General features: G+C 45.1%; 1 protein-coding gene across 2 annotated transcripts; it reads right to left on the minus strand.

Moving 5' to 3' along the window:
* Positions 1 to 21,610: 21,610 nt before the first annotated feature.
* Positions 21,611 to 25,122, minus strand: LOC123104949 (linoleate 9S-lipoxygenase 2). Of its 2 annotated transcripts, XM_044526902.1 has the most exons (8): positions 24,888 to 25,122; positions 24,742 to 24,805; positions 24,400 to 24,631; positions 24,091 to 24,313; positions 23,670 to 24,008; positions 23,505 to 23,590; positions 22,677 to 23,356; positions 21,611 to 22,589 (listed from the first exon to the last, which is right to left on the minus strand). In XM_044526902.1, the coding sequence occupies exons 1-8, from the start codon at positions 25,063 to 25,065 to the stop codon at positions 21,818 to 21,820; spliced, it is 2,574 nt and encodes an 857-aa protein (XP_044382837.1). In that variant the 5' UTR covers positions 25,066 to 25,122; the 3' UTR covers positions 21,611 to 21,817. The 2 variants fall into 2 exon arrangements, with proteins under 2 accessions (XP_044382837.1, XP_044382836.1); XM_044526901.1 differs by having other exon boundaries at positions 23,505 to 23,587; positions 24,400 to 24,805.
* Between the last annotated feature and the right edge of the window lie 2,521 nt (positions 25,123 to 27,643).

Genomic DNA, 27,643 nt, shown 5'->3' on the forward strand with positions numbered 1-27,643 from the left:
ATTAATAGAAGAAAATAAATAAAGCAGAAAAGAAAAAACTATATAAAAAACTACTCAGAAATAAATAGAAGAAAATAAATAAAGCAAAAAAGAAAAAAACTATATAAAAAACTACTCAGAAATAAATAGAAGAAAATAAATAAAGCAAAAAAGAAAAAACTATATAAAAACTACTCAGAAATAAATAGAACAAAATAAATAAAGCAGAAAAGAAAAAAACTATATAAAAAATTGTTGGGGCGCTGTCCAGTGGCCCTGCTAGGCCTTGGGCGTGGAAATTCAAGCCCACCAGGGCCAGCACGCTCACAGGACAACACGCCATAGTTAGGCTCAGAAGCCTCCTTTACAGAGGAGTTCGATGGAGTAGCTGTGACTGGGTTTATGAACCAGTGCGGCTGCCCTTCGCCCGACGAGGTGGGACTAAACTTTCTGCGCCGTGGGATGGGAGCTCACCCCCTTTTAGTACGGGGTCTTTAGTACCGGTTGAAGCCACGAACCGGTACTAAAGGGGGTCGCTTCCCGCTGCTTTGTCTCGCCAAATTTGCCATTTAGTACCGGTTGGTGGCTTCAACCGGTACTAAAGGCCGATCCTATATATACAACACTTACGAAAATTTTAGTTAGTTCGTCTTCTTCTTCGTCACACGCCCGTCGCTGCCCCTGTTGCGCCCGCCCATCCCCATCATCGTCGCCGCCCCCGTCCCCGCCCTCGTCGCCGCGCGTGCCCGTCCCCACCCTTGTCGCCGCGCGTGCCCGTCCCCGTGATACGTCATCTTCGATCGCGCGCTCCACTCGTCCCCGCCTAGTCGTCCCCGACCATCCCCGACCGTACGTCGCCGCCCCGGCCCGACCCGTCGCCGTCGCCGCCCAGCCCGTCGCCGTCGCGGTCGTCGCCCTCCGCCGTCGTCGCCGGCCGTCCCCGTCGTCGACGCGCCGCCCCCACCCCCCTCGCCGTGCCCCAGCCCGTCCCCGTCGTCGCCCCGCCGTAAGAGATCGACCGCGCGTCGGCGGCCTCACACACACACACACACACGATTTTTTCTGTTTTTTGTTAATGATTTTTTTGCTGTTTTTAGTATTTTAGTTTTTATATATACTTTTAGTTTATATAAATGTTATATTAATATGAAATGTTAGATGAATTAGATAGAAATATATGTTAGATATTAATGTCAAATGTTAGATATTAATGTTAGATGAGTTAGTTTTTAATACTTTTATAGTTATAGATGAATTAGATATATTAATGTCAAATGTTAGATATATTAAATTTACTATATATAGAACTAACTACTTTATTTTTAGTAAGAAAATTAGTTGAACTAGTTTATTTTTAGTAAGTGCTTATTTGAATTAGTTGAATTAATATAGAACTAGCTAGCTAGCTAGTAAGTGTTTATCAATTAATGTTTCAACTATGAACATGTCGTCTGACGACGAAAACAATTTCTTTATGTGAGAATACTACGAAGAGGAGCGCGACCTGTCCCACAAAAATTCCCTAGTTGATGATATTTGCTTTAGCATCAAGCTGGATGAGACATTCCAAGTGGATACAGTAAGTCACAACGACAAGTCTTTTTTCGTAATTAAGCATGACTTATGCTTCATTTGCTTCAATTTATAATTTATAATTTTCACTATTCTACTAGCGTATCCCCTGCCATGCAAGAATTTTTGTCTTAGATAAGATAGGTTTCAGTCCTAATAAAACTATGGAGGTAAATAGAGTTTATTTGAAGACCGAGCATGGTTATACCTTCAACGTCAAATTATACAATGCAGACACATACATCTATTTTGAATGCAAAACTTGTCAAGCACTATGCAATGCTTATGCATTTGAGCCTGATATATTTATCACCTTTGATATTCGTCCCGAAGATGATATTGAAGGTAATAGAGACATTTGGTCGATGTGCAGATGCCTACAGTACTACCATTATGTGAGTTTCTCGACCATATTTATGTCTTCAATATTGTTTATTCAAAAATAGTTGACAAATAATTTCTATGGACAGCTTATTTCCATTCAAGCAAACATGTACGTCGCTTAGTAGACAATACCGTTCATTGTCCCGGGGCTGAACTAAACTGCGAGGATATAAGTCATTATGTTTCATGGCTTGAGAATCTTGATGATGTCAAGAGAAATTATTTTCCTGAATTTAAAAATCTTAATACTCAAAACGTGCGACCAATAGTGATCGTATTGAACTACAGTCACATCTATTTAGGAAAGATGATATGATTTTTACTATTTGTCCTCAATGCATATTTTGCATACATTATTTTTCAAGCTAAACTTAATTGCTAATTAATGTTACTATACGCGATGTTCTTCAACAGGAACTCTTGATGATAGTTGTGCCTCAGTGGATCGAGACTAAAGGTCGCATGTCAATGGTTAGCTTACGGCCAAGATATCCTACATTGCACATGAGTGCATTCAGGATTTCTACAACCGAGGAATGCTTAATAGTGAAAGATTGGAGCAAAATTGTGAAGGATCGCAGAGAAGTATTAGGGGGCAGCAAACAGAAGCGCAGCCCACAATTAGGAAACAGGTTCATCTATATGCTCCAATATGATGAATCAAGAGAGCTATACATGTTCTATGCTATTTTACCTGAGAGAGAGCAGCAGGAGTGATTAGCATGCTCTTAGTACTTGTCCTCTCATGTCCATCTGTTGAACTCGACGATATCTTTACTTCTGGTACAAGTGAATGTTTCTTCTTTAAGCTAGTGTTGGTGGTGATTAGATAGCGGTAACGACTATGATGATTAAATAGTGGTAATGACGACTATATATGATGATTTTTAGCTAGCTAGTATACTGTTGTTGGTGATGATATGATGCAAGAGTTTTTATATTAATATGATGATGATGAGTTATTATTTCATTTATGAAAGTACCACAGATTAGTTTCAACTAGATGCAGAGCTAGCTAGCTAAGTGATCAAGTATATATATGCCATCAATATTACTTGATGGCATATATATACTTGATCACTTAGCTAGCTAGCTCTGCATCCAGTTGAAACTAATCTGCGATACTTTCACCTAATGATTTAACAACTCATTATAATGTAAAAACAATCTCTAAATTAAATTGAAAACACAAAATTAATGGAAAAACAAAAAACAAAACCAAAACCACCACAAACATTTAGTACTGGTTGGTGGTACCAAGCGGTACTAAAGGTCTCCCCGCACCCAGCCCTGGAATGTGCCACGTGGTGGCACTTTAGTGACGGTTCATGCAGAACCGGTACTAAAGGGGGGGACCTTTAGTCCCCACCCTTTAGTGCCGGTTACAGAACCAGCACTAAAGGCCCTTACGAACCGGTGCTATAGCCCGGTTCTACACTAGTGAAAATCATGGTTTGGGTGTGGGGCCGCCCAGTGCAAAGTAGATGCCATGGTCTTCCTACAAGCTAAGGAAGGGATACATGAAAGCTGTCGTTTGATTGGCGTGCTTCGTTATCTCCCACTAGAAGCTGGATGAGGACGGTGACATGAATAGAACATGCTCCCGTTAGGAGCATATGCTATAGACGGTCCCCGGAAACACTGGGGCGTAATACTTCTCGTTGTCCCTGCGATGTGCGATAAGAACACCCGTCGTATAGACGGGAGGGCGCGTGCGGGACCATATGTGGAGGGATCTATCAATAGCATCGTAGATGATAAAGACGTTGTCATAGTAGATTTCGGGAAAGGCCATTGCAACAATAACCAGGTTCTTTTTGATGGCATGGATAAAAGTGGATAACCGAGTGCCGCCTCGGAGGGTGAGGCAAGATAGATTTGGGGCAGCAGCAAGGTTTGCTTCTAGTGCTATAGTCCGCATGAGCGTGTCACAGTTGACGTCCCCTGGGAGCCCCACGCCTGACTAACTCCAGCGCACATCACATGAATTTGGTTCTCCTCTGTCTCATCGCTGGCGAGGTAGGTGCACACGAAGGGATGCAATAGGAACAGGGCAGGTGAGGGCGGACTCATGACTGATTTTTTTGATAGATTTCATATAGTTTTGGTCTGTTTGGAGGGAGTGGGGAGGAGGAGTTGGGGAACGTAGCAATAATTCAAAAAAATTCCTACGTGTCACCATGATCAATCTATGGAGAGACTAGCAACGAGAGAGAGGAGTGCATCTACATACCCTTGTAGATCGCTAAGAGGAAGCGTTCAAGAGAACGGGGTTGATGGAGTCGTACTCGTCGTGATCCAAATCATCGATGACCAAGCGCCGAACGGACGGCACCTCCGCGTTCAACACACGTACGGTTGGGAGAGACGTCTCCTCCTTCTTGATCCAACAAGGGGAGAGGAGAGGTTGATGGAGATCTAGCAGCACGACGGCGTGGTGGTGGAAGTAGCGGGATCTTGGCAGGGCTTCGCCAAGCACCAACGAGAGGGAGAGGTGTCACAGAGGGAGAGGGAGGCGCCAGGGACTTGGGTGCGGCTCCCCTCCCTCCCCTCCACTATATATAAGGGCCAAAGGGGGGGGGTGCCGGCCCCTCTAGATCCCATCTAGATGGGGGGGGGCAAGGGGTGGCTTGGCCCCCAAGCCAAGTGGAGGCGCCCCCACCCCTAGGGTTGGAGGCGCAGGGGGAGGCCCAAGGGGGGGGGCGCACCAGCCAACCAGGGGCTGGTTCCCTTCCCACTTCAGCCCATGGGGCCCTCCGGGATAGGTTGCCCCACCCGGTGGACCCCCGGGACCCTTCCGGTGGTCCCAGTACAATACCGATGACCCCCGAAACTTTCCCGGTGGCTGAAACTGGTCTTCCTATATATAAATATTTACCTCCGGACCATTCCGGAACTCCTCGTGACGTCCAGGATCTCATCCGGGACTCCGAACAACTTTCAGTTTACCGCATACTTATATCTCTACAACCCTAGCGTCACCGAACCTTAAGTGTGTAGACCCTGCGGGTTCGGGAACCATGCAGACATGACCGAGACAACTCTCCGGCCAATAACCAACAGCGGGATCTGGATACCCATGTTGGCTCCCACATGTTCCACGATGATCTCATCAGATGAACCACGATGTCGAGGATTCAATCAATCCCGTATACAATTCCCTTTGTCTACCGGTATAGTACTTGCCCGAGATTCGATCGTCGGTATCCCGATACCTTGTTCAATCTCGTTACCGGCAAGTCTCTTTACTTGTTCCGTAACACATCATCCCGTGATCAACTCCTTGGTCACATTGTGCACATTATGATGATGTCCTACCGAGTGGGCCCAGAGATACCTCTCCGTTTACACGGAGTGACAAATCCCAGTCTCGATTCGTGCCAACCCAATAGACACTTTCGGAGATACCCGCAGTGCACCTTTATAGCCACCCAGTTACGTTTTGACGTTTGGTACACCCAAAGCATTCCTACGGTATCCGGGAGGTGCACAATCTCATGGTGTAAGGAAATGATACTTGACATTAGAAAAGCTTTAGCATACGAACTACACGATCTTGTGCTAGGCTTAGGATTGGGTCTTGTCCATCACATCATTCTACTAATGATGTGATCCCGTCATCAACGACATCCAATGTACATGGTCAGGAAACTGTAACCATCTATCGATCAATGAGCTAGTCAACTAGAGGCTTACTAGGGACATGGTGTTGTCTATGTATCCACACATGTATCTGAGTTTCCTATCAATACAATTATAGCATGGATAATAAACGATTATCATGAACAAGGAAATATAATAATAACTAATTTATTATTGCCTCTAGGGCATATTTCCAACAGTCTCCCACTTGCACTAGAGTCAATAATCTAGTTCACATCGCTATGTGATTAACACTCAAGGTCCTGGGTTTGATCATGTTATGCTTGTGAGAGATGTTATAGTCAACGGATCTGAACCTTTCAGATCCGTGTGTGCTTTACAAATCTCTATGTCATCTTGTAGATGCAGCTACCACGCTCTATTTGGAGCTATTCCAAGTAACTGTTCTACTATACGAATCCGGTTTACTACTCAGAATCATCCAGATTAGTGTCAAAGATTGCATCGGCGTAACCCTTTACGACGAACTCTTTTATCACCTCCATAATCGAGAAAATTCCTTAGTCCACTAGTTACTAAGGATAACCTTGACCGTTGTCTTGTGATCCATTCCTAGATCACACTTGTACCCCTTGACTGACTCATGGCTTGGCACACTTCAGGTGCGGTACACAGCATAGCATACTATAGAGCCTACGTCTAAAGCATAGGGGACGACCTTCGTCCTTTCTCTCTCTTCTGCCGTGGTCAGGTCTTGAGTCTTACTCAATACTCACACCTTGTAACACAGCCAAGAACTCCTTCTTTGCTGATCTATTTTGAACTCCTTCAAAATCTTGTCACGGTATGTATTCATTTGAAAGTACTATTAAGCATTTTTTTATCTATCCTTATAGATCTTGATGCTCAATATTCAAGTAGTTTAATCCAGGTTTTCCATCGAAAAACACTTTTCAAATAACCCTGTATGCTTTCCAGAAATTCTACATCATTTTGATCAACAATATGTTAACAACATATACTCATCAAAAATTCTATAGTGCTCCCACTCACTTCTTTGGAAATACAAGTTTCTCATAAACTTTGTATAAACCCAAAATCTTTGATCATCTCATCAAAGCGTACATTCCAATTCCAAGATGCTTACTCCAGTCCTTAGAAGGATTGCTGGAGCTTTGCATACTTGTTAGCATCTTTCAGGATTGACAAAACCTTCTGGTTGTATCACATACAACCTTTCCTCAATAAAAACGTCGAGGAAACAATGCTTTGACATCCTATCTGCAAGATTCCATAAATTATGCAGTAACTGCTAACATAATTCCAACAGACTCTTAGCATCGCTACGAGTGAGAAAGTCTCATCGTAGTCAACTCCTTGAACTTGTCGGGAAACATCTTAACGACAAGTCGAGTTTTCTTAATGGTGACACTTACCATCATTGTCTGTCTTCCTTTTAAAATCCATCTGCACCCAACAGCCTTACGACCATCAAGTAGTTCTTTCAAAGTCTATACTTTGTTTTATACATGGATCCTCTCTCGAATTTTATGGCCTCGAGCCATTCATCGGAATCCGGGCCCACCATCGCTTCTCCATGGCTCGTAGGTTCATTGTTGTCTAGCAACATGACTTCCAAGACAGGATTACGTACCACTCTGAAGTAGTACACATCCTTGTCGACCTATGAGGTTTGGTAGTGACTTGATTCGAAGTTTCATGATCACTATCATAAGCTTCCACTTCAATTGGTGTAGGTGCCATAGGAACAACTTCCTGTGCCCTGCTACACACTAGTTGAAGTGACGGTTCAATAACCTCATCAAGTCTCCACCATCCTCCCACTCAATTCTTTCGAGAGAAACTTTTCCTCGAGAAAGGACCCGTTTCTAGAAACAATCACTTTTGCTTCCGGATCTGAAATAGGAGGTATACCCAACTATTTTTGGGTATTCTATGAACATGCATTTATCCGCTTTGGGTTCGAGCTTATCAGCCTAAAACTTGTTCACATAAGCATTGCAGCCCCAAACTTTTAAGAAACGACAGCTTAGGTTTCTCTAAACCATAGTTCATACGGTGTCATCTCAACGGAATTGTGTGGTGCCTTATTTAAAGTGAATGCGGTTGTCTCTAATGCCTAACCCATAAACGATAGTGATAATTCGATAAGAGACATTATGGTATGCACCATATCCAATAGGGTGCAGTTATGATGTCCGGACACACCATCACACTATGGTGGTCCAGGCGGTATTAGTTGTGAAACAATTTCCACAATGTCTTAATTGTGTGCCAAACTCGTAACTCAAATATTCATCTCTATGATCATATCATAGACATTTTATCATCTTGTCACGATGATCTTCAACTTCACTCTGAAGTTACTTAAACCTTTCAATAATTAAGACTTGTGTTTCATCAAGTAAATATACTTAGCATCTACTCAAATCATCTATGAAGTAAGAACATAACAATATGCACTGCATGCCTCAGCACTCATTGGACTGCACACATCAAAATGTATTACTTTCAACAAATTTCTTTCTTGTTCCATCTTACTGAAAACGAGGCCTTTCAGTCATCTTGCCCATGTGGTATGATTTGCATGTCTCAAGTGATTCAAAATCAAGTGAGTCCAAACGATCCATCTGCATGGAGTTTCTTCATGCATATCTACCAATAGACATGGTTCGCATGTCTCAATCTTTTCAAAAACGAGTGAGTCCAAAGATCCATCAACATGGAGCTTCTTCATGCATTTTATACCAACATGACTCAAATGGCAGTGCCACAAGTACGTGGTACTACCATTACTATCTTATATCTTTTGACATGAACATGTGTATCACTACGATCGAGATTCAATGAACCATTCATTTTAGGTGCAAGACCAATGAAGGTATTATTCAAATAAACAGAGTAACCATTATTCTCCTTAAATGAATAACCGTATTGCAATAAACATAATCCAATCATGTCTATGCTCAACGCAAACACCAAATAACAATTATTTAGGTTTAACACCAATCTCGATGGTAGAGGGAGCATGCGATGCTTTATCATATCAACCTTGGAAACACTTCCAACACATATCGTCATCTCACCTTCAGCTAGTCTCCGTTTATTCTGTAGCCTTTTATTTCGAATTACTAACACTTAGCAACTGAACCGGTATTTTAATACCCTGGTGCTACTAGGAGTACTAGTAAAGTACACATTAATATAACGTATTTCCAGAATACTTCTATCGACCTTGCCATCCTTCTCATCTACCAAGTATCTAGGGTAGTTCTGCTTCAGTGATCGTTCCCCTCATTATAGAAGCTCCTAGTCTCGGGTTTGGTTCAACCTTGGGTTTCTTCACTAGAGCAGCAACTGATTTGCCGTCTCATGAAGTATCCCTTCTTTCCCTTGCCCTTCTTGAAACTAGTGGTTTAACCATCAACAATTGATGCTCCTACTTGATTTCTACTTTCGCGGTGTCAAACATTGCGAGTTGCTCAAGGATCATCATGTCTATCCCTGATATGTTATAGTTCATCATGAAGCTCCAATAGCTTGGTGGCAGTGACTATGGAGAATCATCACTATCTCATCTGGAAGATTAACTCCCACTCGATTCAAGCGATTGTAGTACTCAGACAATCTGAGCACATGCTCAACGATTGAGCTTTTCTCCCTTAGTTTGCAGGCTTAAGAAACTTGTCAGAGGTCTCATACCTCTTGACATGGGCACTAGTCTGAAATCCCAATTTCAGTCTTTGGAACATCTCATATGTTCTGCAATGTTTCAAAAACCGTCTTTGGTGCCACAATTCTAAACCATTAGCATTACGCACTGAACTATCACGTAGTCATCAAAACGTGTATGTCAGATGTTTCCCAACATCTACAGACATGCTCGAGGTTCAACACACTGAGCGGTGCATTAACGACATAACCCTTCTATGCAGCAATGAGGACAATCCTCAGTTCACGGACCCAGTCCGCATAATTGCTACTGTCAACTCTCAACTAAATTTTCTCTAGGAACATATCTAAAACAGTAGAACCATAGCGTGAACTACGACATAATTTGCAAAGACCTTTTGACTATGTTCATGATAATTAAGTTCATCTAATCAAATTATTTAATGAACTCCCACTTAGATTGACATCCCTCTAGTCATCTAAGTGATACATGATCCGAGTCAACTAGGCCGTGTCCGATCATCACGTGAGACGGACTAGTCATCATTGGTGAACATATTCATGTTGATCGTATCTTCTATACGACTCATGTTCGACCTTTCGGTCTTCCGTGTTCCGAGGCCATGTCTGTACATGTTAGGCTCGTCAAGTTAACCTAAGTGTATTGCGTGTGTAAATCTGGCTTACACCCGTTGTATGCGAACGTTAGAACCTATCACACCCGATCATCACGTGGTGCTTCGGAACAATGGACCTTAGCAATGCTGCACAGTTAGGGGGAACACTTTCTTGAAATTATTGCGAGGGATCATCTTATTTATGCTACCGTCGTTCTAAGCAAATAAGATGTAAACATGACAAACATCACATGCAAATCATAAAGTGACATGATATGGCCAATATCATCTTGCGCCTTTTATCTCCATCTTCGAGGCGCGGCATGAACACCATCGTCACCGGCATGACACCATTATCTCCATCATCATGATCTCCATCATCGTGTCTTCATGAAGTTGCCTCTCCAACTATTACTTCTACTACTATGGCTAACAGTTAGCAATAATGTAAAGTAATTACATGGCGTTTTCATTGACACGCAGGTCATAAACAAATTAAGACAACTCCTATGGCTCCTGTCGGTTGTCATACTCATCGACATGCAAGTCGTGATTCCTATTACAAGAACATGATCAGTCTCATACATCACATATATCATTCATCACATCCTTCTGGCCATATCACATCACATAGCAAACCCTGCAAAAAGAAGTTAGACGTCCTCTAATTGTTGTTGCATGTTTTACGTGGCTGCTATGGGTTTCTAGCAAGAACGTTTCTTACCTACGCAAAACCACAGTGGTGATATGCCAATTGCTATTTACCCTTCATAACGACCCTTTTCATCAAATCCGATCCGACTAAAGTGGGAGAGACAGACACCCGCCAGCCACCTTATGCATCAAGTGCATGTCAGTCGGTGGAACCAGTCTCACGCAAGCGTACGTGTAAGGTCGGTCCGGGCCGCTTCATCCCACAATGCCGCCGAATCAAGATAAGACTAGTAACGGCAAGAAAATTGAACAAATCATCGCCCACAACTACTTTGTGTTCTACTCGTGCATAGAATCTACGCATAGACCTAGCTCATGATGCCATTGTTGGGGGACGTAGCAATAATTCAAAAAATTTCCTACGTGTCACCAAGATCAATCTATGGAGAGACTAGCAACGAGAGAGAGGAGTGCATCTACATACCTTTGTAGATTGCTAAGCGGAAGCGTTCAAGAGAACGTGGCTGATGGAGTCGTACTGGTCATGATCCAAATCACCGATGACCAAGGGCCGAACGGACGACACCTCCGCGTTCAACACACGTACGGTTGGGAGAGACGTCTCCTCCTTCTTGATCCAGCAAGGGGATAGGAGAGGTTGATGGAGATCCAGCAGCACAACGGCGTGGTGGTGGAAGTAGCGGGATCTCGGCAGGGCTTCGCCAAACACCAACGAGAGGGAGAGGTGTCACGGAGGGAGAGGGAGGCGCCAGGGACTTGGGTGCGGCTGCCCTCCCTCCCCTCCACTATATATAGGGGCCAAAGGGGGGGGGGCGCCGGCCCTTCTAGATCCCATCTAGATGGGGGGGGGGGGGCAAGGGGTGGCTTGGCCCCCAAGCCAAGTGTAGGCGCCCCCAACCCCTAGGGTTTCCAACCCTAGGCGTAGGGGGAGGCCCAAGGGGGGGCGCACCAGCCCACCAGGGGCTGGTTCCCTTCCCACTTCAGCCCATGGGGCCCTCCGGGATAGGTTGCCCCACCCAGTGGACCCCCGGGACCCTTCCGGTGGTCCCGGTACAATACCGATGACCCCCGAAACTTTCCCGGTGGTCGAAACTGGTCTTCCTATATATAAATCTTTACCTCCGGACCATTCCGGAACTCCTCGTGACGTACAAGATCTCATCCGGTACTCCCAACAACTTTTGGGTTACCGCATACTTATATCTCTACAACCCTAGCGTCACTGAACCTTACGTGTGTAGACCCTACGGGTTCGGGAATCATGCAGACATGACCGAGACAACTCTCCAGCCAATAACCAACAGCGGGATCTGGATACCCATGTTGGCTCCCACATGTTCCATGATGATCTCATCGGATGGACCACGATGTCGAGGATTCAATCAATCCCGTATACAATTCCCTTTGTCTACCGGTATAGTACTTGCCCGAGATTCGATCGTCGGTATCCCGATACCTTGTTCAATCTCGTTACCGGCAAGTCTCTTTACTCGTTCCGTAACACATCATCCCGTGATCAACTCCTTGGTCACATTGTGCACATTATGATGATGTCCTACCGAGTGGGCCCAGAGATACCTCTCCGTTTACACGGAGTGATAAATCCCAGTCTCGATTCGTGCCAACCCAACAGACACTTTTGGAGATACCCGCAATGCACCTTTATAGCCACCCAGTTATGTTGTGACGTTTGGTACACCCAAAGCATTCCTACGGTATCCGGGAGGTGCACAATCTCATGGTCTAAGGAAATGATACTTGACATTAGAAAAGCTTTAGCATACGAACTACATGATCTTATGCTAGGCTTAGGATTGGGTCTTGTGCATCACATCATTCTCCGAATGATGTGATCTGTCATCAACGACATCCAATGTCCATGGTTAGGAAACCGTAACCATCTCGATCAACGAGGTAGTCAACTAGAGGCTTACTAGGGACATGGTGTTGTCTATGTATCCACACATGTATCTGAGTTTCCTATCAATACAATTCTAGCATGGATAATAAACGATTATCATGAACATGGAAATATAATAATAACTAATTTATTATTGCCTCTAGGGCATATTTCCAACAGGAGGTACATCGACGGAGATGACCGCGGCGGTGGTGGCGGAGGAGCGGATGATTGAGCTAGATACGAAGATGGTGCCAAGGGCAAGGGCAGTGCGATTTGAATCGGCGATGGTTTCTTGGGAAGCTCCTAGTCAGCGACTTTGGCGCCGGCTAAGGAAATCAGAGCTCACACGCGTTTGGGCCGGCCCAAAACAGGTCACATCTCACTCACCTCGCCACGAGTAGGAATTGCTTGAGCCATGATGTGACTACTCATCCATACTTGTTTGTTATGCTTGCTATGCTTAGAGTCATGTCGGGTCTGATCCATCTCGGCGATGAATTGGAATGGTTCTGTTCATGTCCTACTGTGTGAGAGCTAAGTGTGCGAACATGATTTGGTAAAGGTAGCGATGATAGGCCATATAGGATTACATGGTGGGTTGTCTCATTGAGACAGCCCTTAAGAATTGAGTTCTGTGTATGTTATTCAAGAACAATTACTACCACACATTGGGATACTTAATTGACCCTCTCGACTTATTAATTGCCTTGATCCCTGTCCAGGAGTTGCAACTAACTTCTGGTGTTTGTAGGGAATGTGTTGGGGGTCGTGTTTAGCACTTCCCGACGGGGTGGGCTTCAGCGCGGTAGATGCACCGAGGCATGGTGTACCAAGTGACACACCCAGATGGTGCTCTTGGGAAACCTGTTCTCATCATTTGGGGCTGTGATAGAAACTTCGGCTGGACTTCCTTTGCGGATACAACCTCAAATAGGTGATAAACCTGGACTAGAGTATTGCGTGGTTGGCCAGGTTGTGGCCGACACCCTCGTCAGGTTTCTGCTTGAAGGTTGCCGAGATACATGACGTGTATATGGTGATAAGTCGTGAGAGCGTGTGTGAAGAAGTACACCCCTACTAGGTTATTGGTCTATTTGAATAGCCACGTCCTCGGATATGTACTACTTGGAAACTTACATTGTTCATTGACAAGTTGAAATGGATACTCTAAAATGCGCAAGATAAGCGTGAGTGCTATGGATGGCCTTCTTGTAGGGAGACATGAGCGGATCCATAGTGGGGTGTATATTGATGTGGTGATTATGTGGACTCGTGTGCGCTCTCTCACCTCAAAGAAAATACTAGTAGTCGTAGTACATGATAGCCACTAAGTCAAAGCTGGCTTGCTGCGGTTAGACTCCACAACCCCATTGTTGATACTGATGCATATGTAGTTAGTTCTGATGTAAGTCTTGTTGAGTACCTTTGTACTCAAGGTTGCTTACTTTTTATTTTGCAGAGGAGAGGGTCGTGTAGATATACATGCTTTCTAGCCTTCTTTTTTCAGTTGTCTGTACTCAGATAGGCTTATGCTTATGCTTGTTGCTTGTATGACTTTGTAACTTGGGTCATGAGACCCATGTTTGTAATATCATGTTATGTATGGCTCTTTCAAGTCTTATCTGTACTTTGAGTCATAGAGTTATGTTGTGATGCCATGTTGTATCTACACATATCACGCATATTGTGTGTATGTTTGAAATGCATTGGTATGCATGGGATTTGACACCTACTTATCTGCTTTGGTAGCCTTCCATACAGGGAAATGCCTCCTAGTGCTTTCACTAAGCCCTGGTAGTTTGCTACTGCTCCGGAACACATGTTTTGACCGACATGTGTCCTTCTTTGTTCCTGTGTCTGTCCCTATGGGGAAATGTCACGCGGTGTTTTAAACCTTGGTCAATCTCGTTACCGGCAAGTCTGTTTACTCGTTCCTTAATACATCACCTCGTGACTAACTCCTTAGTCATTTGCTTCAAGCTTTTGATGTGTATTACCGAGAGGGCCCAGAGATACCTCTCCGATACTCGGAGTGACAAATCCTAATCTAGATCTATGCCAACTCAACAAACACCTTCGGAGATACCTTTAGAGCATCTTTATAATCACCCAGTTACGTTGTGATGTTTGATAGCACACAAGGCATTCCTTCGATATCCGGGAGTTACATAATCTCATAGTCGAAGGAATATGTATTTGACATGAAGAAAGCAATAGCAATAAAATTGAACGATCATTATGCGAAGCTAACGGATGGGTCTTGTGCATCACATCATTCTACTAATGGTGTGATCCCGTTATCAAATGACAACGCATGTCTATGGTTAGGAAACCTTAACCATCTTTGATCAATGAGCTAGTCTAGTAGAGGCTTACTAGGGACATGGTATTTGTTTATGTATTCTCACATGTATTTAGGTTTCCGATCAATACAATTATAGCATGAATAATAAACCTTTATCATGAATAAGGAAATATAAAATAGTAACTTTATTATTGCCTCTAGGGCATATTTCCTTCACCCATGTCATCCCCTTGACTTTTGGGACAAAGCCCTAAAAGGTGGCTTTCAAAAACCCACCAAAATAGGGGTTGTACCCTAATAGTGTTACGAATATTCACTCTTCTATTCATGACAACTTTTTCATGAAATATTTCCAGTGTCTGAAAAATTCGAAAGGTCCAAAACATTTCCGGCACCCACTAAAAAAATTCTTGATGAGTTCCAAAACATTTTTGGTATGTAGTTTGTCTCCGGAAGTTTCTGTTTTTTCTCTCTGAAACTTTGCCGGAAACAAATCTCCCGGACTCTCTTTCTATTACTTAGCAGATAGATGACCCTTAAGTGTGTGATCCTGTAGGTTCGGTGAAGTATAGACATGAACAAAACTTTTATGATCAGTGATCAATAGCGGAACCGTGGACATCTATATTGACCCCTCTACCCACACAAATGAATATTCGAGCGAACCTGTAATTACGGAATGTTGTTCTTGTTGCTTCGTGATGTGTTACAAATAAGGTGAGATTTAATAGCATCACCGTGAATCAACAACTTGTTCACTATGCTAGGTTCCTTGTTAATGATTTTGTTCTCTTTTCTCGTTCTCACATTCCGGCACCCCCGCGATCAAATCACGCTGTGTCTGGCCAGACGATGATGGATGCCGTAACACCAAGAGGGACCAAAAAATATCTCTTCACCATCGGAAGAGAAAATTTGAATTTTGAGCTATCTAATCCCCGGTCATACTTTTGCATGAACCCGAAAGCCACCGTAATAGCCAGCCTGTTACTGATGACATTTAACAAACCCCAAAGTTCATGAAGCAAGTCTAAAGGAACTCGATACTCTCATGGTCTAAGGAATTATGCAAACACTAATTTTCTCCGTGTTATAAAGCCATTGACTTGTGACGAATGTATCTCATAGCATAACATCAATATTGGTCAATTCAACACAAGTGTTCCTATAACATTATGTCCTCAAAATTGCTGGCATAGTCATGCCCACGATGAGGAAAACATGATCATCATGCAACGCTTGAGCTAGTCTTAGAGACATGACTAGGAATGTATTTTACCGTTTATTATTCCACACATGGACATGGGTTTTTCTACGATCCTTTATGGATACGGGCTCAAGGACCATTGCAAATTTAGCATAGAACATAAACATTAATTACAAACTTGGAGATAAATAATAACAGTTATTATTGCCTTTAGGGCATATCTCCTACAAGAGCGAGGGAGCTGAAGTGACACGGAGAGAGAGATAGTGCGCGGGGTTGGGGGAGTTATTCCCCAATCCCGCGCCGCAGCCGGTTTGTATATTCAAACTTAGCAGTGTGTGAGAAGGAGTACGCTGCTAACTTAGCAGCGTGTGAGGAGTACAATGCTAAGTTAGTAGCATGCCGACCAGCGGACACTGCTCTCTGTTCTATATTAGTATTTTAAATTAATATAATGTGAGATTAAACTAGGTATTGATTTTGCTATGGTCTTATTACATTACCACCTTTTGGGCTTTTCTCATATTTTTAGAGATATTAATCTTAACGCATAGTTAGCAACGTGTTCTTCTAGGAAAACACTGCTAGATCTATATTTAGTAGTGTTTATCATACAAGAAAATAGTGCAAGATTGATCTATTATATTGACATGTAGGAAGTGAAAAATGAGTTGTTAAAAAAAATAAAAACTACGTATTAATTGTGCCATGGTCACATTACATGACCACTTCAATATGGTGTTAATTTTTGACAGTGTTATCCAAATGTTTTCACATATGATTTTTACAAATCGAATGAATGAGTGTGTCCATGAAGGGAAAAGTGCGTTCGGTTTGACAGAGGTAGGGCGTAGTTTCATTTTTCTGTGACCATACAAGTTTGTGATAGTGTTAGACATCATTTCTAGTTACATGCCCACTTTTGGGTATTTTTTTGGGCTATTCTCGTAGTTTTAGACAATTTAATCTTAATGCACAGTTAGCAGCATTTCAGCAGTAGCACATGCGGCTAGATCATGATTTATTAGCATGTACCACGAACGTACAAGCTGCTAGACTGATTTACTATATAGACATAGTAGGAAGTGAACAAAAATGAGCTACGCATGGATTGTGCCATGGTCTCATTACACGACCACTTCAATCTGGTGTTAATTTTTGAAAGTTTGTTCCAAATGTTTTCACATATGTAGTTTACAAACCGAACGGATGAGCATATGAAACAAAATTGCATAACATCAATATTGATCAATTCAACACAAGTGTTCCTACAACATTGTTCCTATAACAAGTGTTTCCGAAAGGGAAAGTGTGTCGGTTTGAGAGATGTTGGGTGTAGTTTCCTTTTTCCGTGACAATACAAGTTTCTGTTAATGTTAGAGATCATTTCTAGTTACATGCCCAATTTTGTGTATTTTTTGGACATTCTCATATTTTAAGAGAATTTAATCTTTCATGCACAATTAGCAACATTTCGGTAGCAGTTGTTCGACGAAATTTTGTCATCATCCATAATAAAGTTGGCTGAGTATGTTTACATGGGCCACTTTGCTAGGCCATGTGTTTAGCCTTGGTAAAAGAAAGATTTAAAAAGAAAGAAAGGAGAAAGCAATGGATGTGGTGCCTAGTAATACACATAGGTGCGCTAGGCACTAGCTATTAGCAAGTCCCATGATTAATCAATGTTGCATGTACATGGATGGATTGTGCCTCACGTACAACTACTAGTCCTATGTGCCAGCATGCACAACAGGCGCAAAGAGCTGTGGCTAGGTATGTATAGTGTACAATGATGGGTGTAGACGCACAGTAGCACTAATACACGACCCCAAACGTGATCGATCAGGTGAGCGTGTACTCATGTGCTGCGAGCGTCCAACCGCGTACACTTTTCATAATTAATCCTTAATTAGCCAGGATAAACATCAGCACACCCGTCGGGAGGGATAAACAAAAGCGCCTGGTTTGTAGGCAGGATCACGCTCGGCTTCAACAGAAAAACGGCGGCGGCCGTGCTGTACCAGCTGCTCCTTCATACCCTAGCCTCTGGATATAAAAGGCTCATCTCCTCCCATGTACAAGGGGGGAGGACGCACACACGGGCTGCTCGCCGCCAGGCTGCTCGCATGCATGGAGCCCTGAACATGTACATCTCGCATAGTCCCTGATGATAAAGCCCCACTACTTCTGCCCTGCTACTCCACCAAAATCCCATAGTATACCTCGCCTGGCCGGCGGCCGCATCGACCCGGCCGTGTTCTCTTATGGTAAGAAATGGTGAGATCTGATGTCCCTTTTTCTCATAACTGGTTGCCTCATATTAGAAGATCGGTTTACACCGAATCCTTTTGTTGCCCCGGATTGTTTTAGATTGGTTTACCAATCCAGTTGTGGCACGTAGTAAATGTTTGATAGGCAGATCAACCAGTGCATGGCTTGGATTCGGATCGCTCCCATAGCAGATCGTTTCCATATAAAAAAATATATTTGGTGGCAAGTGGCTGGTGCCGGATTTTGGATTCGGATCACTCTCATAGTCGATCGTTTCCGTACAGAAATATTTAAGAAGAAAATCAAATAGTGCTCGGCTTGGATTCGAATCGCTCTCATATAGCAGACCGTATCCGTAGAGAAATATTTATGGAGGAGTTTAGATGGTGCCTGACTTGGATTCAGATCATTGCCATGGTCGCCAAGCAGAAATATTTGAGAGGCAGATCACTCATATAGTTGATCTCTTCCATGCATAATATGTGAGGAGTGAACTAGAATGTTCAACTTGGATTCGGATCACTCTAGGAGCAGATCGTTCCTATGCAGAATTTTAGAGTTGATTGCACTACAATTGGACCAGTCATTTAGCCTGACCGTGGAGAGTTTGGGCTTGAAAGTATTTAGTGTCAAGTGACAGATCCGTCCATTTATACTTATATAAAAGACTCAGCTCAAGTGGACTCGCAAAGGCGCACCATTTTATTGTATGATGAGAAGGCAGTACGACATATTGCAATATAATTTGTCACGGGCTAATTAGCTTAGCCCGTGCTGGACATTAAATATCCAGATCCAAATATCTTTCGTGATTTTTTGAACAACATGGTTACTCAATTTGATGACATGCCTAGCATGTAAATCTTGATACTTCATTGACGGCTCTCACGGCTAGGTGTCCATAACGAAGTCTCATGACATGATTTCTTTTCCGCGACCGACGAGGTCGGAACAACTCATTAGTCTAGGCCGACGAGGCTATACATTTTCTCCTCGACCGACGAGGTTAGGAGACCGCTACCTTCCGTGACCGACGAGGCCGGAAGTTGCTCATACGTCCTTGCTAACGTGGCAGGATATCCCTTTGTTCGCGACCGATGAGGCCGAACGTTCACCTTGAGACTTTGCTATGAACCCGGTGCCGACGAGGCCGGATATCTTAGTCCAAAGACCGACAAGTCTTTACCATGTCACAACATGGCCACCTCGGCAACATATATTTTGGAGAATATTTTAGGTTGAAGACGACGACCATCAAGAGCAGCTTAATTGGAGGTTTTCTACAAGATGCATCTTGTGGATGTAATTAACCGGACCGTCTTCCGAGGCTCCGGAAACCTGAAGCTACACAGTCGCTAAACTTAGTCAGATTGCATAGAGAAACATGATGTACTTGTGTGGGAACCATTTGATGTAATTCTCCAAAAGAATTAATGAAATATAGAGTTCCCTGATCTTGTGTGTCTCTTTTATTTGTATACTATTGTATACTGGCACGCCCGCACTTTATTTTATCACCGTTACGCATTAGGAAATTACCCCTATCAGGGGGACATTTCTTTTTCGCGAAACAGCAGTACGCATCATTACTATTACGACATTTTAGTGTTCTGTGTAGTGCCACTAAAATGTCACATCGGTGACATGGCTCTATTTGGGTGGCATTAATTGCACAAGAAGATTAGAAGAAGGATCACAATGAGGACGTTTCATCTGCATCATCTATAAGTTTGCAATTTGGTAAGCTACTTTGACATAAATTGAATCCTTATACTGATATTGTGTGTTATAGGTATGATAAAGTCGTTGCCTTTCACCAGCAACTCAAGATGTTGAGAGTCTTACTTGGACTCTCAACTGCTCATCAGACACTGTGATGGTCATTTTTTAATAGCTAACAGGCTTAAGACTATTCTTCCAGTTGGTGGCCACACATTGCCGATTTCAAAATTTTGTTTCATATGTTTACTTTAGATACATTTTAGCTTCTAGCATTTTGTTTCTTGCATATATATGTTGCCCACACATTTGGATATATAAAAATGTTTATGAATATGACGCAATGCAATTATGAGATGAATGTGGATTTGCATTATGTAAAAAATGCATTGAATGTGTATTTTGAATACCTCCGAAATGAAAAAAAAAACACCCTCAAACACGAAATACATGTTGTTCTTTTGAAGAAACCGCGTGTAATGTTATTAGATAGGAGGCGGTTCCAAATAAGAAGCCACTTCTAACGTTCCAAGCATTTGAGGCATTTCTCCCAATAACCCGCTTGCGGTGGTATATCATTGCATGCAGTTAGATCAACACCCCCAATTCTAGCCATGTTAATTAGCAACACCTGTTTAGAGCATCTCCAACAGGTGCACAAAAATTTCGCACCCTAAAATAGTTTTAGCGCGCCACTGTAGCACTTTTAGGGCGTCAGACCTAACATTGCTTTAGCAGATGCTAAAAAACGTGCGCCCAAAAGAACACGTAGTGTAAATTGTGAAGCGCGCACAATCCGGCGCCTCAAATTTGCAGCATGCGATAGCATTTTTCGGCGCGCGCCCAACCTTTTTTTTACGTGCACATTATTTTACAGCTTCTGCTGGAGCTGTCCGGCGTCCAAAAAATCCGAATTTAAGTGCACGGAGCAGTTTTTGGGCAGTTGTTGGAGATCCTCCTATAGGCAGAAAGGAAACTGCCCTAGCCCGATGTATCGAAACCACCTTCAATGCCCGTTTCACTAGTATAGTGTGCGTCTATTTTACTTATCATTTTTGAAATAAAATTGTTGTAGGAAATTTCCCTATTGTTTCGGTTAAAGGAAACATAACTCACTTAATTAATATAATTTGGGAGGAAAAATTCAATGGAAGATACATTAACCAGTGGCTACCCGCGCACATAACACTTGTGTGTGAAATGAGTACTTGTGTAATAGATTATTGAAGAAATGATCCTGGAAGCACGCATCCCAACATTTTTGCATTCTGGCAAGCAACAATCTTCCTCCAAATATCTCCTCAGAGGAAGATGTTGTTGGGGATGCCCCTGGCAGTGAGCCCCTCGGACTCACCCGTGTGGTCGGAGGTGTTGGGGGTAGAGCCGCATGTACGGGAGCTTGTCCAACAAGCAAATCGACTAACCCAAGGGGTCTGCCAATCAAATACAACCCAAACAACTCAAAACCAGAGACATGAAAAAGAAAGAGAACATGCGAATCACAAAGCAAAATCGGACGGCCAGAAAATCGAGTGACCAAAATTTAGAATTCAGGCAACTTACATGTAGCTAAACTGAATAACTTTAGTGTCTTGTTTTTATCACTTTTTCACTTCTCTTTTTCCTGTCTTTTCACTTATGGATTTTGATAATAAAAATCGCAGGAATTTTTCCTACTGTCCTGGTTAAACAAAGAACTCACTTTATTGATAAAATTGGAAGGGAAATATATATATGGAAGATACATGACCAGTGCCTAGCCAAGAACATATCACTTGGATGTCAAATGAGCCCTGGCGTACGATAGATTATTCAACCAATGACCCTGGAAGCATGCACCCCAACATTTTCGCATGCTAGCAAGCAGCGACCTTTCTCCAAATATCTCATCAAATGGAGATGCTGTTGGGGATGCCCCTGGCCGTGAGCCCGGTGGCATCGCCATTGTGGTCAGAGGTATTGGGGTAAAGCAGCATGTATGGGAACTTGACCGGGCCATTGCGGTTCTTGAGCTGGGGGTTCCCGTTCAAGGCTACCACCTCGCTCTCGATGCCCTCCAGCCTCGTGCCAAACCGCTCGAACGCCTCCAGAGCCTTGGCGTCCGATGTCCACTCCGGCGTGTCACGTTGCCCGAGGTAAATCTCGTCCGAGGAGTGCTTGGATAGGATCTCCAGCAGTGAAATGCCAATTATGGCCTGCACTTGGTTGGTGATAGTGTGGATGAACACCTTTTCCGGCTCGCGGGCCAGCATGGCGTATTCCTCGGTGCCCGGCTCCGGCATGGGACGACGGCTTGCTGACGGCTTGTTGGGGTGGTAACCTGCGTACGGGTACTGCCCGAAGTTTACAGCGGCGTGCAGCGCCGACCCTGTCCAGATGATGGTGGTGCATGCCTTGACCAGCTCTGCCACCGTCTTCATCTCCGGCCACCACGCCGCGTCCTTGAGGTCGCCGTGGCCGACGTCGCGAACTTCCTTCCACCATGCCTGCAGCTCCACGTCGCCCTGAAGCACGCTGTCGCTGGTATAGTAGATGGCGAGATACTCCGTCACCCACCGCTCGATCACAGTCCAGATAGCCAGCCCGTCCACCGCGTAAGGGTAGTCCTCGAGCAACAGCCGCACCTTGTGCGGGCTTGATGGGTCAGGCACGGCCATGCCTCTGCATTTCATGATTGATTAGTACCATGTCACTAACTGACGAATGGTTCTTCACATACTTAACCTACCCTACAGAACAACTACTTACCTTTTGATTAGATCATCGGGGAGGGCCTGCTCGTTGAAGTTCCAGTCCTTGTAGGTAACGGAGGACATCTCCGTGGCGTACTTGCGCTGGAAGACGGTCAGCTCGATGACTCCGCCGGCGTTGATGAGCAACTCACGCGCCCGCGAGTTGATGTTCATCGTGTCACGGTAGTGCGGCTGTAGGAGCTTGTGCACCGGGTGAGTCACGCTTAGTTGCCGGTTCGTGGCGATGATGAAGGGCTCCATCACGGCGTGCGTGTTGAGCCAGTGGCTGACCAGCTGGTGATAGCCGTAGTCATTGACGCAGACGTACGCCTTGGCGAGCTGCCATATCCAGGCCTCGACGCCGGTGGACGCCGGAGTGTAGACGGTGCTCTTTGCGGTGGTGAGGCCGCCCTGGAGCAGAGGCGTGCTCAGCTCGATGGCCACTGGCGCCAGCGTGCCGTCGCCTCGCAGGAAGAACAGAGTCCTTGTGGCATAGAGGAAGGTGTCGTCGAGGTTATTGAGCCTGACGAGGTATGGCATCATGTTGTCGTGGTGGTCAAGGATGTAGAGCCTGTTGCTGGCCATTGCCTGCTGCGCGGTGAGGCCCTCGAGGCTATTCCCGATATGCGCCTCAGTGATGGTGCTGGTGTGGTCGCCGTACTGGCTTGGATCCAAAGTACTCTTGGGAGGAAACTCCTGCAATGCAATGGATTAATTTTTACCGTTAATTTAGAGTTTTGTTCATACTTCTCACTATTTTCTCTCTCCTAGTTTAGCCATAAATTTAACTAAGAAAATACAAGCTATATGCCACAAATGATATATCACTTGATGTTAGACTCACCGTGACACGTGTGATCATCATCGGGTTGACGCCGGCAAGAATCTCCCTTGCAAACTCCTCGTCGGTCATCCATGCTATCTCGTCTTCTGGGCGTAAGTGCACGATTAGTTAGCATGGCAAAGTCATACAAACATGGAGTAACCATTTATTCAAAGCACGTACTACCTTTGATGACTTGTGGCTTGGGGAGCTTGAGGAGGTAGTCGCCGCCCATGGGTATGAGGTCCTTGACGAGCTCGAGCGGGAAGCGCTTGCGCATCTCCTCCAGGGCGGGGATGTTGGGCAGCTTGATGCCGCCCTCGCAGAGCTTGAGGATGTCGGCGAAGGAGTCGAACTCGCCGGGGGAGAGGACGACGTAGGTGCGTATGGCCGGTATGATGCCGTCCACCAGCGCCTTGAGCGAGTACCCGAGGAAGTCCGACTGCTTGAGATGCCCGAACAGCTCGTCCCGCGGCACGTAGATGCTCTGCACCAGCGGCAGAAGCCGGCTCTCGCGATCAGGGTCTGCGCGCAATGGATTGTACTCATAAGTTCCAAGTAGAGACTGTGCTACTAATTGAGAAAGAGAAAGAGAAATAAAACGCACTGGTCTGTGAGAGCTTGCGGCCGGTGCGGCAGCGGCGAGGGTAAGGGAAGTCCTTGGAGCCCCCGAGGATCTGGCGGGAGTCGCCGAGGTCGTTGTAGACGTCGTAGCGGTAGACGCGGTCGTGCGCCTCGTAGGGTCCCTGCTGGTCGTCGCCCCTCAGGTTGCGGAGCTCGTCGTCGCGGTAAGGCTTCAGGGCCACCGGCATCTTGGTGGGCAGGTACGTCTGCATATAATAAGCGGACAGGCAAACCATTATATTGAAATGAAACAACCACATACGACGACAAGGCGATTGATCCAAGAACTCACGTTGTTGGCGAAGAAGACGCGGTTGTAGCGGTACATGTCTTGCGGGTAGACCCACGAGTTGGCGACGAAGACGACGGCGCCGTGGCCGGGCACGTCGTCGAGGGTGATGGTCTTGAGGAAGAACTCGGAGGCGTGGTTGTTCTTGACGATGATGGCGCCCGGCACGCCCAGCTTGTCCACCGCCCAGTCGAACGCGACGCTGAACTTGGAGTCGCCCACCGTGAGGACGCGGCTCGTCTGACGTACGGCCCACACACTGACGTGTAGGCCCGGACCCACCCGTCAGCGGCCCAACGGCAGGGGGCCGTACGTCAGGGGATCCGGCTCCCCACCGTGATCAACGGCAGGCTCGTGATCCACTGCTCCAGGCTCGCCTCCGCGCCCACCTTCCCGCGGTTGCCATTGTCTGCGCACGCAGACGAGTAAGAACTAAGATGTGCGTGCTGTCACGCTTATACTATGTGAATTGCATGTTTGCTCGTGCTCACTGGAGTCGACGACGGTGGAGCTGATCAGCTGGCAGGTGACACCACGGCCGAGGAACTCGGTGACGCTGTCGATGATGGTGGCGCCCAAGTCGTTGAAGTCGAGCGCGTTCTTGCGCGTCAGGACTACCGACCCCTTGAGACGGGCCCCGATCAGCCCGCCGATGATATCGCTAAACATCTTCCTGTATGTATTGCTTCCAATTAAGAGCAGTGGTGTAGTGCTACTGTGGCTAGCTGGCTGCGGATGGTGTGTGAGCTCTACAATGGCAGCCCGGCTATTTATAGATGAACGAAGGGGCAGGGGTGCGTTGGCTACTGTATGGCATTATTGGACTTTGGGGCCTAGTACTTGTTTGATAAATCGATCGGTTCCATTATTAGCTAAGGGATTAAGATCAGATATTGTATTCACTGGAGTAGATACGTCATACGTGAGGATAGCGTGGGCAGATTTAATTATAGTTAGAGCACCGATCAACTAAACATCTCAATCGCGTGTACCTTATGCGGCAGACATGTGTACTAGATTTTTGCTCGAAACGGTGCTATCACTACTGCAATCGCCAAGTCCGCCCAGTGCCAGAAACGCTCGCCAAAGGGCCTAAAACCCTCGGCAAAGACCGTTTTTACAGTACCCAATACTGCTGACAGGGGAGGGAGCAGTATATTAAAATCTGACCATTGAATTTCTGAGGATAGGATAGACATTCTCTGTTTAAAAATTAAGGGAGCCATGGTCTCGTCTGCCCAGCCCAACCGGGCGGCTGTAGCGGATGAGCAGCGTTCGTTGGAACTTGGAAGCCATCGGATGTCAAGAATTCCTGGACGTGGGTTCGGAGGTCCTGCAGCTTCATCAGACCAGCCGTCCTCGCCTGGAGAGGCGGCGGTGGTCAAGCTGGGTTGAGGCTGCACGCGCTGCCGGAGGGGAGGTCGCCGGAGTAGACGGGTGCACAGCTCCGGCGGGACGCTGGCAGGGACCTCCGTGGAGACGAAGACGAGGCAAAAGCAGTCACGGGTGAGCGCCGACCGGTCCTGAAACACGTCAGGTCCCTGGGGAGTAGTGGCGTCTTGGGTGGCGAGTCCTCCTCGAGCTCCTCGTGGCGGGAGGAAGAGGAGGAGGGAGGGAAGGAGAGACTGGAGAGTACAACGCAACATAGATGGCGAGGAAGAGAGGCCTAGCTTTGCAGCCTCTTGATCCTCCATAGATGGCCTTCGCCTGGCGGACCGGGATAAACTTTTTCTACCCAAAATACCCTTATGACATGTATACTGGAGGACAAGAGCCAAGCAGTGCAAGCTATACTGCTCGTGATTTCACTGGCAAATTTGAGCAGTACCCGTCAGTTGCCACCATTAGATTTCACGATTGGACGGTCCATATTTGTCACAGGGTACCATAAAAGAAAGCTTTGCCGAGAATTGCACTCGATAAATGTCATCCGGCGTACATGTTTTAGGTAAACAGGAATTTTCCAAGAGCCATCCATCGAACACTTGGCAAATAGTTTGCTGAGTGCCAAATAGTTCCTCTTGGCAAAATAAAGTGACTTTACGGCCGCTGGTTCCGTCGGCTTTTTGCCGAGAGCCACTATCGGCATAACTGCCACAAGAAGCTTCCAGCGCATGTCACTTTGCTGAGAGAGGCTCTTGGTAAATATTCGTTCCTAGTTTTTTCTACCGCATTTCCGTCGGATCGCTACAGCAAATATAGATATGCAATACACAAACTTGCATTTGAAGTCACAAAGTTTAACAACAAACTCACATAAGCATTATATAAAATCATAAATAGTTCACACAAGCTTCATTTGAAATCACAAAGTAGCTCTTTAGTATAAATGCCTACTTACTAAACAACAAAGCGGTTAATACATGTCTACATGCAACCACATGATACAAGCAACACCACAATTATGACGAACTGAAAGATAATTATGAAGTTTTTCAATCCACTGAACCCAATAAGTCGTTTCTGGCTTGCACCATTGCCTTTCAGTTTTTCTCTTTTGGTTAAGCACATACTGATTGTGATGATACTTTGCCTTCTCTCTGCTGTTGAACGAGTTGTGAGAGCTGCCTTCGTAACGAAGCACTTATTCATTGCATTCAAACCATAGATCGTAGACTCCTAAACACCTACCTCTGTAAACCGCATACCACTTCATCTAGAAAGAAAGAGAAAACGAGGCAGAGAAGGAATGCAAGGTTAAAATCATAGGACGAACTTGCATAGATCGACCGTCATCGACAAAAGTCAATTTTGTTCCTCCAAAAACAACTCTCATCGACACTCTCTCACGTATATATGGTGGACACTCTCTCTGGTGGCGGTATATATGATGGACACTCTCTCACAGGTATTTCGACTTTTGGTGATGGTCAAGCTGGGCGAGTCCATCGTGCATGACAAATGTATATCAGAGGACGAACTCGCCCAGATTGACCGCCATCGGCAAAGGTTGATTTTCTTCCTCCAAAAACAACTCTTGTAAACTGTCGGTGATGGTCGCCCTTCCTCCGCTCCTCCTGCTTTACAAAGATCACAGAGGAGGAGAAGAGGAAGCGCGACCCCCCTATGGGAATAGTCGGCAGCATTCCTCTGAAAACATCTTTTATCTATCAAATATGATCGACACTCGCTCAATATAAAAATGAATACATACAAACTACTACCAAAATCAATACATAAAAACTAGTACAAAAACTACTACATGAACGAAGGGGCAGGGGTGCGAGCTGAGCGTTGGCTACCGTAT

The sequence above is a fragment of the Triticum aestivum genome, chromosome 5A, assembly GCF_018294505.1.
Source record: "Triticum aestivum cultivar Chinese Spring chromosome 5A, IWGSC CS RefSeq v2.1, whole genome shotgun sequence".
In the NCBI taxonomy this organism is placed as follows: Eukaryota; Viridiplantae; Streptophyta; class Magnoliopsida; order Poales; family Poaceae; genus Triticum; species Triticum aestivum.